We start from the raw sequence: 15398 nt of genomic DNA, 5'->3' as shown, positions 1-15398 counted from the left end.
GTTCGAGGCAGGGCAGGGCAGAAGATCCTGGAGGTTCTCTTGGTTCTGGGTAGGTGCTGCCTGATGAGCCCGGATAGCTCAGTTGGTTAGACCATGGTGCTGATAACACCAAGGTTGCAGGTTCAATGCCTGTATGGACCAGCTGCATATTCCTGCATTGCAGGGGGTTGGACTAGATGATCCTCAGGGTCCCTTCCAACTCTACAGTTCTGTGATTCTGCAACTTCCTCACAGCTCTTTTTCCCTATAGCTGTATTTCATTTATTTATTTATTCAGAGTAGACCTATTAAAATTAATGGATCTTAGGCATGGTTATTAATTTCATTGAGTCATCGCTGAGTATAGGTTACTTGACAAGAACCCAATGTGGATATTTTCCCCAGTATTGAGTATTGCCCTTTAAGAATATTTCTGGGCTCTTTCTGCATCACTTATTTCGAGCCTCTGGCTCCTTTTTTTCACCTGCCCCTTGATGACATTTTTAACATTATTCTTCTTTTTTACTGGTGACTTTTGTAAAAGTGGCAGGGCAAGACTTGGCCAGAATATACTAGGGATATGTGGGGTGTAAATGCTTCCTTTAGACACATCTCTAGAGGAATGAATAATCTGAGTTCAAAAAAGATCCACACCTCACACAAATATGTTTTAAGGGTTATGTGTGAATGCATGCACATATAGATTTCTGAGAGATCGACAACAGGCGCAAGTCTTCCCTTTTTTTGAAATGCTACCAACTGCTGCTCATACAACCAGGAGGGAGAGGGCATAAAAGAAAGGAAGGAAGGGAGTTGGAAGGTGAAAAGTGTTAAGAGACCTGGAAGGGGAGGGGAGGGGGAGGGAAAGTTTCAAACTCTCCAGCAATCTTACATTTTCTTCGCCCGCATCTACGCTTTCGTATTTGCTTTTAGTAGTGTGATGAACATCAGGTAGAGGGAATAAAAGAGAGAAAGGAAGAGAGTTGGAAGGAGAAAAGTGTTAAGAAACCTGGAAGCGAAACCTCCGAGGAGTGGACTGAGCTTTGCTTCAAGAAATCGGACGGGCAGCAGGTGAGGAGCCAAATTTTCTCCTGGAACTATGATGATTTCCATTTCTTTTTGAGCTTGATTGCATTAAAGGAGACTCTGAGCTCCTTGTGGGGGGGGGGCGGGAATGGCAGAGTTCTTTATTATTACTATTTTTAATGTTGGAGAAGGCTGCCGTTCTACAAAGGGAATAAATAACATGCCATCACGGCTGAGCTAGTGCTACTATAAGAACTTTAAGTAACTGCTCTGAAGCCAACAGGGGTCTCCCTCTCAAACGATGCGTGTTAATTTGACACATCCCTCTGCAGCTGCGATGAGGCTGCCCTCCTCCTCCTCCTCCTCCTCCTCCTCCTCCTCCTCCTGGCACCTGTCTCTTTTCCTTTCCTTGGCACAATGGAGAGAGAAGCTCTTTGGAAGCTGTCACACCACATAGTTGTTGCGCTGTCCTTCATCTTTCTCTGTTCCTCTTCCCTATTTACTAAAAAGATTTGTAAATATCCTCTGGGACCAGCAGTGCTTCCTTTTTCCTGGACTCAACTCTGTCATATATATTTTGGTGCACTTGGACAAAAATGTGTAGTTGGGAGCAGTGGTGTACCATGGGTTGGCGGTACCCGCAGAAAGGAGTCCTGGACCAGGAAACACTGGGATCAGCCCTTCCATGCCTGCCCTCACCTGTCTCTGCCCCCCCCCCACATCTGCCCCACCCACTGTCACTCGCTTGTTCACCTGCCCCCCCAACCTTACCTTCACCCAGTTGTGCCCCTTCAAAATTTTGTGCCTGGGACAACCACCCCCCTGACCCTCCCCACATTACATCAGTGGAGTGGATCTACCCTAGGCTTTCTGTCATGGAAATGCATCTCGGCCTGACTGAGAAAGACAAGGAATGAGGACTGCCCATCTGGATGTTTTTCACTGTGGTTGCCATGGGACTTGGACAATTGCTTTGTTTTTCAGTAAAACTCTGAACTAGTTCTTCTGCCACAAAGTCCAGAGAGAACAGGAGAGTGTGAGCAGCTGAAGTGAGAAGATAAACTATCCTATCATCAAACAACTGTTTGTCAAGGATCTTGAGAAGCAAGTAAGTCTTATCAGAGGTCCTTCAAAGTCTTTCCCTCCCAGCCTGATTTCCCCTTGCTCAGCTGGCAGGCTTGTGATCCCAATGATGTTTGATCTCCTGCTGCTCTTGAGCTTTCCCCTAAGGTTTATAGCAGCATGGGGAAGGAAATGACATGCTTCTGAAGCAGAGTTAGAAAACCTCCCTCTGTGTCTGCCAAGCAGTGGCAAGAGCCCATGGGGTTGCTGGCATGCACCCAGGGTCTGTGGTCCCTTGCAGAAGTGAGACACAGCAGAGACTTTAAGAAATATAGTTTATTCACCTATTTACCCTATTTTTCAATCTGCACGGAGGGAGTCCAGATCTTACAGCATGCTCTTTTCAAGAGGGATTTGTCCCCCCACAGTAGTACAGCCCCAGGGCATTTCTCCCAGACAGCCTGCAGCCAGCCTGCCCAAGATGGATCCCAGTCTTTCTTCCTCCTTCTTCCTCCCAGCAACCCTGCCACCTCAAAGAAACACCCCATCACCCATGTGGGGAGACACTTCAAGGGTGCCAACACTTGCCTTGGAATCTTTTTGCTTGGAATGAAGGCCACTGGAAACTGTGGTGTCTTTTTGATATATGGTGCTGTGTTTGCACACCCACCCACCACCTCAGCACAAGATGGAAGGGCTCACAGCTTTAACACTCCAACAGATGTTAATTCCCCATAAGGCTTCCCTGCTCCAGATGAGACTAGACAATGTTGATGGGGGGGGGGGAGCCTATCCTCTCCTTCTTGAAGCATCACTAGCTAGTCATTTCTATGGCAACACATCTGTACTTCACCAACACTTTAGACATGTAAATGGAGGCCCAACAGGCTTGGCCAGATCCATGAACTTGGCCAGATTAGTCTGACCACTTCAGCAGTTCCTTTTACTACAAAATCCAATCTTACAGTTATGAAATCACAGGCTTAGGGGGAACCCTAATATATCATTTAAGCTAGCTCCCAATCCCAGAATCATAGGAGCCAACTTCTATGGGCCGAGCGGGCTTCGCCCTCCCCAATAAAATATTTGAGGGGACCAGCTCCCCCCCTCCAAGTTAATGGGCATTGCCATTCAAATGTGATCATGTGTCATGTGATCATGCATCATGTGATCAATTATGTAGGGCAGAGTTTACCTGGTCTCCCCCAATATTTTATTCAAGTTGGCACCTCTGCCTAGAATGCTATATAGGCAATAGGGAGAGCCCGCAGTAGGCTTTCCATGATGTCAAGAATGCAACAGCAGCAATGGGTTGAGCATCAGGGTCCCTGGGAGATACAAGAATTAGGAGCCTGGGAAATGGGATTTTCTTTTTTTAAAAAATGATATTTATTCAGATTTAACAAATATAAGAAAAAGAAATACAAACAATAAAAAGATTACAATACAAAAGGAAAAAATAAAAAGGAAAAACATTTTACAAGAAAAAATATTTAAAAAGAAAAGAAAAAACCCCTATTTTCATATCCTTATCTTTCATTTGCTTATTTCCTTGACTTCCTCACACCTCCCTTTTTGTGTTCTAGTTCAATTAGTTGTTTCAGCAAGTCCTTTCCCTCTTTCTCGAGACTGGGAAATGGGATTTTCCAGGGGTCCTAGCAGTTGAGGCACTGCTGCAGAACTCCAGGTGTAAAGGAAGTTGCAAAGTTTGAATGTGTGTGGATATATGAGTATTTTGTGAAATTCTGGGCTCTGATATGCCTTATGGCAATCCTTTCAAGTGTGGGCGCAAGTGAGCACAGTGAATTGGATCAAGGGAAATATTTATTTTTAAGAAAATCTGAACAGAGCAGAAGTGCCTCATTCCATTACACACGGTTCATTTACCTGTTGGTGTGTCCCTGCGTCTTACCAGGAAAGAGGGGTGGTGCAAAGTGGTGGGGAGTCCAGCATGGTGCAGACACACCAGCTGATCAAATGCAATGCTCCTACTAGAGCATAAATGCAACATTATCCTCTGAGCTGCCTTGTCCTCTCGTTCCCAGTAAGCGGCAGGAGTGCCGGTAAACTAGCATCGTGGCTCAGCCCCACTGAGTGGGTGTGATGACTTGTGTACGCTCTTCGCAATAAGCACCTCTGCTCACTCAGAGATATTTGCAGTTCTTTATTTTACATATGTACAAGCAGCACATTACAATCATGCATCTGAATCGTCCGGTTCAGATTTGGGGAGTGGTCTTCGCCGGCTTCTCCTCCAACAGAAAAGGCGGGGAAGTTTCATGGGACGTCTCTCCTCCCTGCATTTTAACGCCCTCCTCTCCTGTGCAGACAGCACAGGGACTGGCTCTCCGTCTGTTCCTGAACTTCCTGTGTGGTGCTGGGGCTCTGCTTCAGCATCAGAGAGCCGTTCTGCCTCTGGGATCTCTCCCTCTTCCCCATCCGTCACTTCCTCTCTGTCTCCCTCTGCCTGTTCCCACTCCTCAAAGGCATTCCCTGGCAGTCCCATGACAGTGAGCCACTTCTGGTAGGAAGCTTCCACACCACAGTTTATTGAGGACTTCTTTCTACTTATACATGGATGTCTTTTAGTGTCTACATGACAATGTCCTCATCAAAATTCCAATGTTTTCTTGGCATTTAATCTGAATTTACAGTTTCTGCGCAAAACTCAATATGTAAAAACAAAAACAGAAAAAGCATGGAAATTGAAAGTCTGGATTCAACGGGGTGTGTGAAATATAAAATGGCATTTTGATAATGATGCTGTTGTGTGGACACTGAGAAGAATGTAAATTTAAGAGCAACACCAAGTACAAAAGGAATTCCTTGTAGAAATGCCCACAGTATCAAAATTCAAACTTTTTCTTGCTGTGCAGAGAATATTTATATTTGAGCTGAGTGTAAATCATCACTGAGTTTCCCAGCTAGTATTGACCAAGCCTTTCTGAGCTCTCCCTTTTTCTTCTAGGATGAATTCATACGAAGAAAAACTTTCATCATTGCCTGAGATTTTCCAGGGTATATTGAAAAATATAGACGTGAATTTCGACCCCAAGACACCTTTCAATATAGCAATCAAGATATATGAGAGGTTTATGGAGGCTTTCAGTGATGGTGGAATGAAGGAAGCAGCTTCAGAAGTAAAAAAGGAGCTGGAAGAGATGGAAAACACTGAGCTTGACATTGCCATCACTGGAGAGACGGGCTCTGGGAAATCAGCCTTCATCAATGCTCTCCAAGGCAAGAAGGCAGAAGATGTTGGTGCTGCCGCTGTAGGAGTGACAGAAACTACAGTGGATCCAAATGTTTATACCCATTCTAAGTATCCCAAAGTGAAATTCTGGGACCTGCCAGGAATTGGATCCCCAGATTTTTCACCAGACAGTTACCTTAAGAAGGTGGATTTCCCTCGCTATGACTTCTTTATCATTGTTGGCTCAGAGAGATTCCGATCCAACCACATTGACCTAGCTCAGGCGATCCAGAAGATGGAGAAGAAGTGTTATTTTGTGCGCTCCAAAGTAGATTCAGATCTATCCAACATGGAAAGGTCTTACCCAAATACCTTCAATGCAGAGGAAGTCCTTGAAAAGATGAGGAATGACTTCAAGAAGCAGCTTAGGAAGTGCTTCAGGAACACCATCCCTCAAGTCTTTTTGATCTCCTCCTTTGACCTTGAAAAGTATGACTTCCCCCGACTGGTAGAGACCTTGGAGAAAGATCTGCCCAGCCTGAAGAGACTTGCATTCCTGCTCAGCCTTCCCATGTTTTCCCCTGAATTCACAGAAAAGAAGAAATCTGCACTGAAGAGCCACCTGTGGAAAATATCCCTGGCGTCTGCTGGCATCAATGCTATTCCCCTTCCACGCATTCCTCTGGCTTGTGATGCTGCCCTTTTGCTTGGGTCCATGGTTGCCTTCTACAAGATGTTTGAGCTGGATGATGACTCCTTAGCTAGGCGGGCCAGATTGGCCAGGAAGCCTGTTGAAGAACTGAAGGCCGTGATGAAGTCTCCTCAGATGATAGAAATTACCATCGATCTGGTTATAAAGAAAACAACTGATTATGCAAAAGAATTATTCCCGCCTTCGCTAGTTAGAAGCTTGGTAGCAGCAGGGGTGTCTTTTGTCATCACTTATTGTATGCTGTCGAGGTTCCTGGATAATCTAGCTGAGGATGCTGATAGGGTTCGAAAGAAAGCCCTGGAACCCAGAGCCCCAGGCATAGCACCCAGGCAGGCACAGGACTTGATGCAACCCAAGGTGAAGTAAGTAGGAACTGCTGCTGCTGCTGCGATGGCAAACATTCCCACTTTGGCACCCTTTTTCATTTCCATTTTGGCTGGTTCTAGAGACAATGGAGCAGGCCTCATAGCTGACTTGCATTACCACAATACAACACAAAGTCCTTTGGAGGCAAGCGTGCCAGACAGGTACACCACTGCTCCCCATTTCCTGTATGGAACCCAATACTCTTATGAATTGAATTGGCCAGGTTTAATCATCCCACCCTTAGAGATTCATTAAACATGTCATGTCCATAGTGAATGCTATTTTTAACTGATACTTTTAAAATATGCTCCGATGTAAACTAGACACATTTGTCATATTGATGTAACATCCTATTGAAACCTCTCTGTGTAACTTCTACCCAGGTATGCCTTTAAAAAAGAGAATTGTTTGACTTTGATGCAGTTTTATTAGATGTTGCTAAAACTGCTTCGTTAGATGATAGTAGGCAATAATTAAAATTACTGTAGAAGTTGAAGTGTAGGTATTTTGGGCATATAGGTTTTTCCTTTCATGAAGTTTTCTGTGAACTACGCTGAGACCTCTGGGTATAGGGCGGTATATAAATTCAATTTATAACAATAATAATAATGAAATTGCAGATTTTGTGGAATGCAATCTTGCTTTTCTTCGATAATTGAGAAAGCGTAGGAAAAAAAGCCTCCTTCAAAGAAGAATTTGGGAATACATACCCCTTCCTTGGAGCGTGTCTCTCTCGCATTGGGCTTATGTAATATTTTGCTTCCTGCCCAATTCTAGCCTTGCTGATTCAGAAAATTATGATTTAGTTAAGGTTTAGTCAAGGTTTCTCAGCCTTAATAATATTTCAGATTTGTAATGCTAACATATTATACTGTTTTTATGTTATTAACCTCATTTATCTATTTTCTGTAGTGCTCAATTAAGTTCCATCAAGTAAAGGGAATCATATGCTATGTGCCTGAAGACTCATCTTTGAATACTGAATTTTCTGTGTTGATATGAAGGGGGGCTAATTTCGTCATAAAGGGAACTGAGATGAGAAACTGGATTTCTGCTTCATAGAAATAGAGCATACATTTCCCCCCTGAACAAAGCAATACTGTCACACTGCCTGGTCTCCTCTCCCCCTTTTACTTCGGAAATGCTTTGCTGACACTAATGCAGCAGCTCCTCTTTTCTCCCTTGGTTTGAGGGTCATCTCTCAAAGGGAGACATTCTGGGCCAAGTGGCCAGAGAGAATTGCCTGCACCACAGGGGCTAGAAATTGTTTTAAAACATTGTTAAAAGTTCAAGATTCATAAAGTTAAGGACTTGCAGCCATTTTGAACTTTTTGTTATGGCATTCTTTAAAGCATGAGTCTTGCTTCCTCGTTCAGTCTGAGGATAGTAGAGCCTACAGACAATTTGGGCTATGAGGGATTTTGTGAACTTGGGTTTTGAATGTGTGGTTTTGCTTTTTTGGTTAAAACACACTGGAACATAATGGTCATGGCCCACTGCAGCAGCTCATGAAGATGCATGGCTGGTGGTTGACACTTTATTGGCCAGAGAAACACTGACAGCAGCTCCCACAGGGCGACTTCTGCATGGAAGCCACTGCTGCTCATTCCTCTTCAAGCCCCTCCTGGTTCTAGGAGATGGCGGAGCAGGAGAAGGCAGGGAGTCAACTGGCCGATCCCTTGGCTGAACAGTTTCTTCTTCCTCCACCTCCTCCTGCCCTAACTCATCTTCTTCCTCCTCCACCTGGTCTGGCTGTCAGCCCCATAAATCTGTGGCTCCCTCTCCTGGGTCAGCCTCCTGTCTCCACCACATTCACAATCCCTGACATCTATTCTCTGAGGAAGAATCAACCCAAGAAGTTTTGTTGCCTGACATGAAGGGCAAAATGGCCGCTGCCCCCTCACTCCATTCCATGGGCAGAAACCAACTGGATCAGCCACTGAATGACTTCAGAACACGTGCAATGGAGCCCTGTCCTCTCCTCACGTGAGGGAAATGGCCTTAGGGGACTTAGGCAGGCTGTTTCCAAATGGGTAGCCATGTTGGTTTGTTGAAGCAAAAACAGCAAAGGCAGACCCTCCAAGTGTCCCTATTTTCCAGGGACGTCCCTGATTTAGAGGATCCATCTCAGTTTCTGATTTGATCCTGGAACGTCCCGCATTTCCTTAGGATTTCCCTAGGACATAGTTGTTCCGCCTGGCCTTTGGCTTGGAGTCAATTTGATTCCCTCCCCCTCTTTCATTTTTCCTTTCTCCTCCTGTGATGAGGCTGCATTTTAATGTTTTAATGTTGTATTTTAATCTTGTTTTTAAGTTGTATTCATTCAACTTGTTTTTATTATTGGTTATTAGCCGCCCTGAGCCCGGCCTTGGCTGGGGAGGGCAGGGTATAAATCAATACAATTATTTCTTATTATTATTATTTTCATTGGAGAAATGTTGGAGGGTATGGAGTTATTTGACCCCTGAGCCGTCTGAAGGCAATCCTGTATAGGGAAGTTATTGTTAAGTTGTGGGTGAACATATCAAACGACACAGCGATTCTTCAAACAGCTCTTCTTTATTCAGATGCCAGAACAGAACTGAACTGAGGAGCTCAGTCAGCCTGCTTATATAGAGCTCCAGAACAATGTAAAACTATCCAATTACTGAACGTCACTTTCGATCCTTCATTTGCATACAAACTATCCAATCACTGAACGTCACTTTCGATCCTTCATTTGCATAACTATCTACAGTATCCCCCTGCTGGCCCAGGGTGAGAACTTCAGTACATAACACCCCTCCCCACCGAGATAAGGCGTTGGTTACAATCGTAATGGTTTCCTTATATACAGCACTACACGTAATGGTTCAATTAGGCACAAAAGCATATCGGTTACATTTCACATGCTTAGACCAACAGTGATACATGTCCAACAACATAGTCCTTTAAATAAGTTGGGCGCTTGGAAACTCTGACAGACCGCCAGGGACTGGTAGCCAAGTCCGGGGGGGCCACACAATTCTTGCTGAGGCTGTGGTGCGACCCTAGGTGGCGTTGAAACCAAGTCCCCTGGATCCGCTGCTGTGGGTGGAGCCTCCGCAAGTGGAGTGGTCTGAGCCTGTGGTAAGTCTGGCAGACCCTCTGAAGTGGCTTGGTTTGGCTCCACGCTGGCAGTTTGCGAGAGAGGTGTAGGTGGAGCCTCACCATCTGTAAGTGTCTCTTCCGGAGCCACGAGCGCAGTTGGGGGCACCACGGTAGTGTCCAAGTCCCCAACCCTGCGCCTAAGCTGGTCTATGTGCCGGCACCACAAGCGTCCATCTTCGAGTGCCACCTGGTACGAGCGAGGTCCAGTGACTCCCACTACTGTGGCTGGCACCCAAGGAATGTCCCCCACATAGTTCCGGGCAAAGACCTGGTTTCCTGGAACAAATGACCGTGGCGCGTTGGCACAGCCTGGGGGTTCGGCCATGGCAAAGTCCGGGTGCAGCCGGTCGAGCGGGGACCTGAGGCAGCGGCCCATAAGCAGTTCAGCAGGACTCCACCCTGTGGCCGCATGAGGGATGATGTGTTGCACGAACAAGTATTCTCTCCGCTTGCCCGTTGCTGGATGGATGAAATGGTGCCGTTAGGGCATGGCGGATTCCCAGTCCCAAAAGATACTGCTCAAAAGTGCGTGATGTGAACTGCGGTCCATTGTCGGAGACAAGGACATCAGGACACCATGTGTTGCAAAGAGGCCTCGCAGCACCCGGATGATGGCCTCGGTAGTGGTGGAGGGCATCAGGGCCACCTCCAGCCATTTGGAATAGGCGTCCACCACTACCATAAAGGTCTGGCCGTGAAAGGGGCCGGCCAGATCGATGTGCACCCTCGACCAGGGTGTCTTGGGCGTCTCCCAGGTGTGTGCCTTAGCTGCCGGTGGTGCAGGCCTTGATTCTTGGCACGCTTGACAGGTGGACACCCAGGCAGTGATGGCATCGTCCATGTTAGGCCACCAGACGTAACACCGAGCCAACGCCTTCATTTTGGTGATTCCCGGGTGGCCAATGTGCAGAGCCTCCAGGACACGTTGACGGAGTCTTTGGGGAATCACGACATGGTCTCCCCACAGCAGACAGCCATGATGAGCTGAGAGTTCATGTTGTCTGGTTGCGAACGGTTGGAACTCTGATGCAAAAGGCACTTGTGGCCACCCCCTCCACACCCAGTTGAGCACACGGCTGATGGTGCGATCCTGGGCAGATGCGGAGGCCACAGTGACAGCCGATACAGGCGCCGCCAGAAGATCCTCAATCAGGAGGAGCAATGAAGCAGGAGCCGGGTCTTCCACAAACGCTGGAAGAGGGCAACGGCTGAGGGCGTCGGCATGGCCCATCGATTTCCCCGGGCGATGAACAGGCCAGTAGTGGTAGGCAGCCAGGAAAACAGTCCATCACAGCATGCGCGGCGAGAGGACCGGTGGAGTTGGACGATCACTGGCGAGGAGGCCCAGGAGTGGCTTGTGGTCAGTGATGAGGTCAAAAGTCCTGCCGTAGAGGTATTCATGGAACCTCTTCACTCCAGCCACAAGTGCCAGTGCCTCCTCGTCGGGCTGGCTGTAGTTCCGTTCAGTCAGAGATAGCGTCCTGGAAAAGTAGGCGAGCGGTGCTTCTCTTCCGTCTGGAAAACGGTGACTAAGGACAGCGCCGATGCAAAAGGTGAGGCGTCGCAGGCAAGGACCAGCGGCCTGGCTTCACTGTACTGTACCAGCACACTGTCCGAGGAAAGGAGAGCATTGACCACATTGAAGGCCGCCGTCTCCCGATGACCCCAGGACCAAGGCGTCTTTGTGCTGAGGAGTCGGTGAAGAGGCTCAGCCACCGTGGCTTTGTGGGGCAGGAACATGTTATAAAAGTTCAGCAGCCGCAGGAACGCCTGCAACTCCGTCTTGTTCTTTGGGATGGGGGCCTGCTGGATAGCGTGGATCTTGGATGTGGTCGGGTGAAGGCCGGAGGCGTCGATAAGATAGGCCAGGAACTCTACCTGTGGAACGGTGATCTGGCATTTCTCCCTCTTTACCTTGAGCCCGGCCTCCTGGAACCTGGTCAGCACGGCACGGAGGCGCTCGAACAGCTGCTGGTGTGAGTCTGCAGACACCAAGACGTCATCAAAATATGGTACCATGCCCGGAAGCCCTTGCAGGAGACGCTCCATAAGGCTTTGGAAGATGCCAGGAGCCACACTCACCCCGAACTGCAACCGGCGGCAACGGAATGCCCCTCAATGGGTGACGATCGTCTGGGCTTCAGCAGTGGCATCATCGATGGGCAGTTGTTGATAGGCTTGGGCAAGGTCCAGCTTAGCGAAGACCTTACCCTCACCCAGGGAATGCAGCAGGTGTTGGACAACAGGAACCGGATAAGCGTGCTGCTGAAGTGCCTTGTTGATTGTGCACTTGTAGTCAGCGCAGATTCTCACCGACCCATCTGGCTTGACAGGCGTGACGATGGGGGTTTCCCACTTGGCGTGGTCAACTGGCTCCAAAACTCCTTGGGCAATCAGCTTGTCCAGTTGTTCGTCCACCTTAGCCTTGAGAGCAAAGGGAACCCGGTGTGGCTTTAGCTTGATAGGCGCGACTTGTGGATCAAGGCTAAAGGAGATGGGCGCACCTGTATATTGCCCCAAAGTGATGTCAAAAACCTCAGCAAAGTCTTTGACCAGACCCTCAGTCTCTGCTTTAGAGATGCAGTTGATGCCGTTGACTTCCAGGCCGAGGGCATCAAACCAGTCTAGGCCTAGGAGGCTTGGCCGCTGACCTTTGACCACCACCAGTCGGAGCAGGCCTGAAAAATCCTTGAAGGCGATCTGGAACCGGCCAACGCCTACCACGGGAATGTCGTTTCCCTGGTAGTCTCTCAGAAGTATGCGGTGAGAGTCGAGTTGCCTTTTGGACACTCTGGGTACCAGTCTTTTGATGGTGCTCCAAGACACGATGGACAGGGCAGACCCGGTGTCGATCTCCATGTCACATGGAGCTCCTTCAATGAGCACCATGACGTTCAGCTTGCGTCGCGTAGGCAAGTCGGTTTGGCCAATCGTGGTTCCAGACGGGCAGCGGCAGTTGGTGAGAGCGAAACAGCTTTCCTTGGCAGACTGGAGTGAAGACTTGGACTTGCGAGTCGGTGAAGGGGGGGTGTCAGACGGAGCCGATCGGCAGACCTTAGCGATGTGGCCCCTTCTGGAACACGTCCGACAGATGGCGTCTCTGAATCGACACTTGGCATGGGAATGGTTGCCTCCGCAGCCGGCACATTCCGGTTGGCCCTTGGACTTCTGTTGGAACTTCCTGCACTCCCGCTTTGTCTGGTGCACGTCATCGTCTTCACTGGAGGATGCAGCATCACTGCTGGCCTCTTCGTGATGCACTGGAACTGGATTCCTAGCAAGACGCGGGCTGCTGGCCTTGCGAATCTCCTGGGTGGAGCGTTCAGCAGCTTCCGAGGCCACAGCCTCCTCAATGGCTTTCCGCAGCGTGAGGTCTGGCTTGGCGAGGAGACGCCATTGCAGATGGATGTCCCAGACCCCGCAGACGATTCGATCCATCAGGGCATCGTCTAAGTCTCGGAACTCACAGTGCATTGCAGCCTGTCGCAGGGCGGTGGTGTAGTTGTTGATTGACTCCCCCTCTGCCTGGTTCCGGTGGTAGAACGCATGGCGGGCAGCAATCTTGGACGGCTTTGGTGCGTAGTGGTTGCGGAGCTTCTCTTGGATCGTGTCCCACAGTGTTGCCTGGACTGCTTCAGGCGCAACCAATGCTCGGGCCGTCTCAAACACCTCAGGCCCACAGAGGCTGAGGAATAGGCCCCGCTTACGCTCCTGTGATACTTGCGTCAGCTCGTTGGCTTGGAGGTAGCAGTCGAACCGAGAGAGGTAGGAGTCCCATGATTCAGAGGCTGACACAAACAGCGGTAGAGGCACAAGTGAAGTCATGATTCCGATGCAGGCATGAAGCGCGATGGATGGAACACCGTGCTCTAGCCAAAACAGTCAGCTCTGAATTGGTTCTGTTCAGTGATTTCGCTCAGTGATTCAGTTCAGTGATTCAGCTCTTCTCAGAGGGTGGCTGCATCTGGCTGTGCTCTGATGTCCATCGATCCCATCCTCGTCGCCAGTGTTAAGTTGTGGGTGAACATATCAGACGACACAGCGATTCTTCAAACAGCTCTTCTTTATTCAGATGCCAGAACAGAACGGAACTGAGGAGCTCAGTCAGCCTGCTTATATAGAGCTCCAGAACAATGTAACTGTTGCCATTTTCTAAAACTATCCAATCACTGAACGTCACTTTCGACCCTGCATTTGCATACAAACTATCCAATCACTGAACGTCACTTTCGACCCTTCATTTGCATAACTATCTACAGTATCCCCCTGCTGGCCCAGGGTGAGAACTTCAGTACATAACAGTTATTTTAAAATGTTTAATATTTTATTATTATTTTTATACTTGTTGGTAGCTGCCCAGGGTGGCTGGGGCAACCCACTAAAATGTGTGGGGTTATAAATAGTTAAATTATCATTATGGAATGGGACATTCCTATTTTCACCAGAGAAATGTTGAAGCATATGCAAAGGGTCTCATGGCATCTTAAAAGATGAGACTGGCTAGCAGGGATCCTCAAGAGGAACGGTTAGGAATAGCCGCCACTACTGAGCTTCCCCCAATACGCACACCCTCAGCATCTGCAACCTGAGGCAGCTGCTTCACACTGGCTAATAGAAGAGCTGGTCCTGTTGGACTAGGCCAAGAAAATGGCAACACCCTGTGACAGAACGTGAAACAAGCCCGGCTGAAGCAGCCAGTCCTTCAAATTTCCTCATGCTGGGGGTAGCGCTAACATTGATCTATGGGCCTGATCTCTCCAGACCTAAATGAATTTGTGTGAAGGCCAGGGCTGAAGAGTGAAGGGATCAATCCATACCGTGAATGCCACATGAAATGCCATTCCCTCCCAAAACAGGTTGCATCATTTTGACCCCCCACAATGAAACAAATGGTTGAAACTCCCCATTGTCAACCACAAATAGAGTGGTAAATTGTGGGAGGGGTGGTTTAGTTCTGTCCTAATCCCACGGTATAGTAGTATTTCACCTCAGCCTTCCCAAAGCAAGTAATGCTTCAGAGGTTTTGGACTACAACTCCCATAAGCTCTAGCCAGCATGGCCAATGAAGCCCAAAACATCTGGAAGGCATCAGTTTGAGGAAGGCTGCAAGGATCTTCCACATGTCCTTTTTATTGAGCATTCATATCTGAACTCATATTGGGGTGGTTATACGTGATCCCACTTTCAATACTGTAATGGGAATTGGGGTTGCTTGTGCGTAAATTCCAAACTGCTCCCAGTTGTTGGGGTAGCTAGACCTTTCCCTGATTTGAGACAGCCCTTACGAGGCGACTGTCTCAGTCACTGGCAGAATCCGTCAGTCGGCGTTCCCTAAACTTCTTCCAACATAAAAGCTGTTTGACGCCAAGTCTCCTCCTACCCTCCCTGCGCGGAAGTCTCTTGCGCAGAGTGGGTGTGGCCAGCGGAGGTCCTGGGCTCTCCCCGCTGGACCCTGTGGAAGGGTCTTGGAGCCCTCTCTCCGAAGACCTTCCCTCCTCCCCTTCTTTCCTGGTGTCACGCCGATTTCCTTCCCCAATGGAAGTGCTCTCCCTCTCCCTGCTGGTCCCTTCTCCTGCATCATCGGAGAGCCCTACCTCCACTCTGGGCTCCGATGTCAGTTCCCTGACATCCACCTCCCTCCCAGGACCCCCCTCACCTCCTTCCCTTTCCTTTGGCGGTGATGCAGGGAATCCTCGGAAGGAACTATCCTCATCCCCAGAGGATTCAAACATTGCTCTCCACCTGCTACTATCTCTTCGCACCGGGTAATCTTCCCAGTCCGATTCCTCTCCCTCGGATACCTCTCCTCCCTCCTCTTCGGAGGCAGGAAACCCCATAAAATCTTCTTCCTCATCTGTGGTGCCAAATTGCTCCTCCCAGAACCTCGCTGTTGGTTTGGGCTTCCTTGGGAACCTGCTGTGAAACTCCCCT

The 15398-nt window shown here is 48.6% G+C and overlaps 6 protein-coding genes across 10 annotated transcripts in view; 5 read left to right on the top strand and 1 right to left on the bottom strand.

The window, feature by feature from the left end:
* Positions 1-8087, top strand: part of LOC310768791 (interferon-inducible GTPase 5-like) — a 43538-nt gene extending 35451 nt beyond the window's left edge. The window contains exons 3-5 of one of the 2 annotated variants that reach the window (XM_083627573.1): positions 916-1050; positions 1990-2113; positions 5036-8087. In XM_083627573.1, the coding sequence (XP_083483699.1) occupies positions 5037-6338 (1302 nt within the window). In that variant the 5' untranslated portion in view covers positions 916-1050; positions 1990-2113; position 5036 and the 3' untranslated portion in view covers positions 6339-8087. The remainder of the gene's footprint in view (positions 1-915; positions 1051-1989; positions 2114-5035) is intronic. The other variant, XM_083627574.1, reaches the window with a different exon arrangement.
* The window catches only part of LOC310768763 (interferon-inducible GTPase 5-like), a 131487-nt gene that overhangs the window by 51450 nt on the left and 64639 nt on the right, over positions 1-15398 (top strand).
* LOC310768814 (interferon-inducible GTPase 5-like) overlaps positions 1-15398 on the top strand; it is a 64278-nt gene that overhangs the window by 1303 nt on the left and 47577 nt on the right. The gene's annotated exons all lie outside the window — the stretch shown is intronic.
* LOC310768832 (interferon-inducible GTPase 5-like) overlaps positions 1-15398 on the top strand; it is an 80638-nt gene that overhangs the window by 23320 nt on the left and 41920 nt on the right. The window lies entirely within an intron of this gene.
* Positions 1-15398, top strand: part of LOC310768800 (interferon-inducible GTPase 5-like) — a 105191-nt gene that overhangs the window by 60401 nt on the left and 29392 nt on the right. The window lies entirely within an intron of this gene.
* LOC310768145 (uncharacterized protein) lies at positions 9987-13770 on the bottom strand (the record flags this gene model as incomplete). The annotated part of the gene is made up of 3 exons (XM_083625860.1): positions 13702-13770; positions 12119-13655; positions 9987-10006 (listed from the first exon to the last, which is right to left on the bottom strand). The coding sequence occupies exons 2-3, from the start codon at positions 13290-13292 to the stop codon at positions 9987-9989; spliced, it is 1194 nt and encodes a 397-aa protein (XP_083481986.1). The 5' UTR covers positions 13293-13655; positions 13702-13770.

The sequence above is a fragment of the Podarcis filfolensis genome (genome assembly GCF_964270895.1).
Source record: "Podarcis filfolensis genome assembly, chromosome: 8".
In the NCBI taxonomy this organism is placed as follows: domain Eukaryota; kingdom Metazoa; phylum Chordata; class Lepidosauria; order Squamata; family Lacertidae; genus Podarcis; species Podarcis filfolensis.
This window is presented reverse-complemented; position numbering and strand designations above follow the sequence as displayed.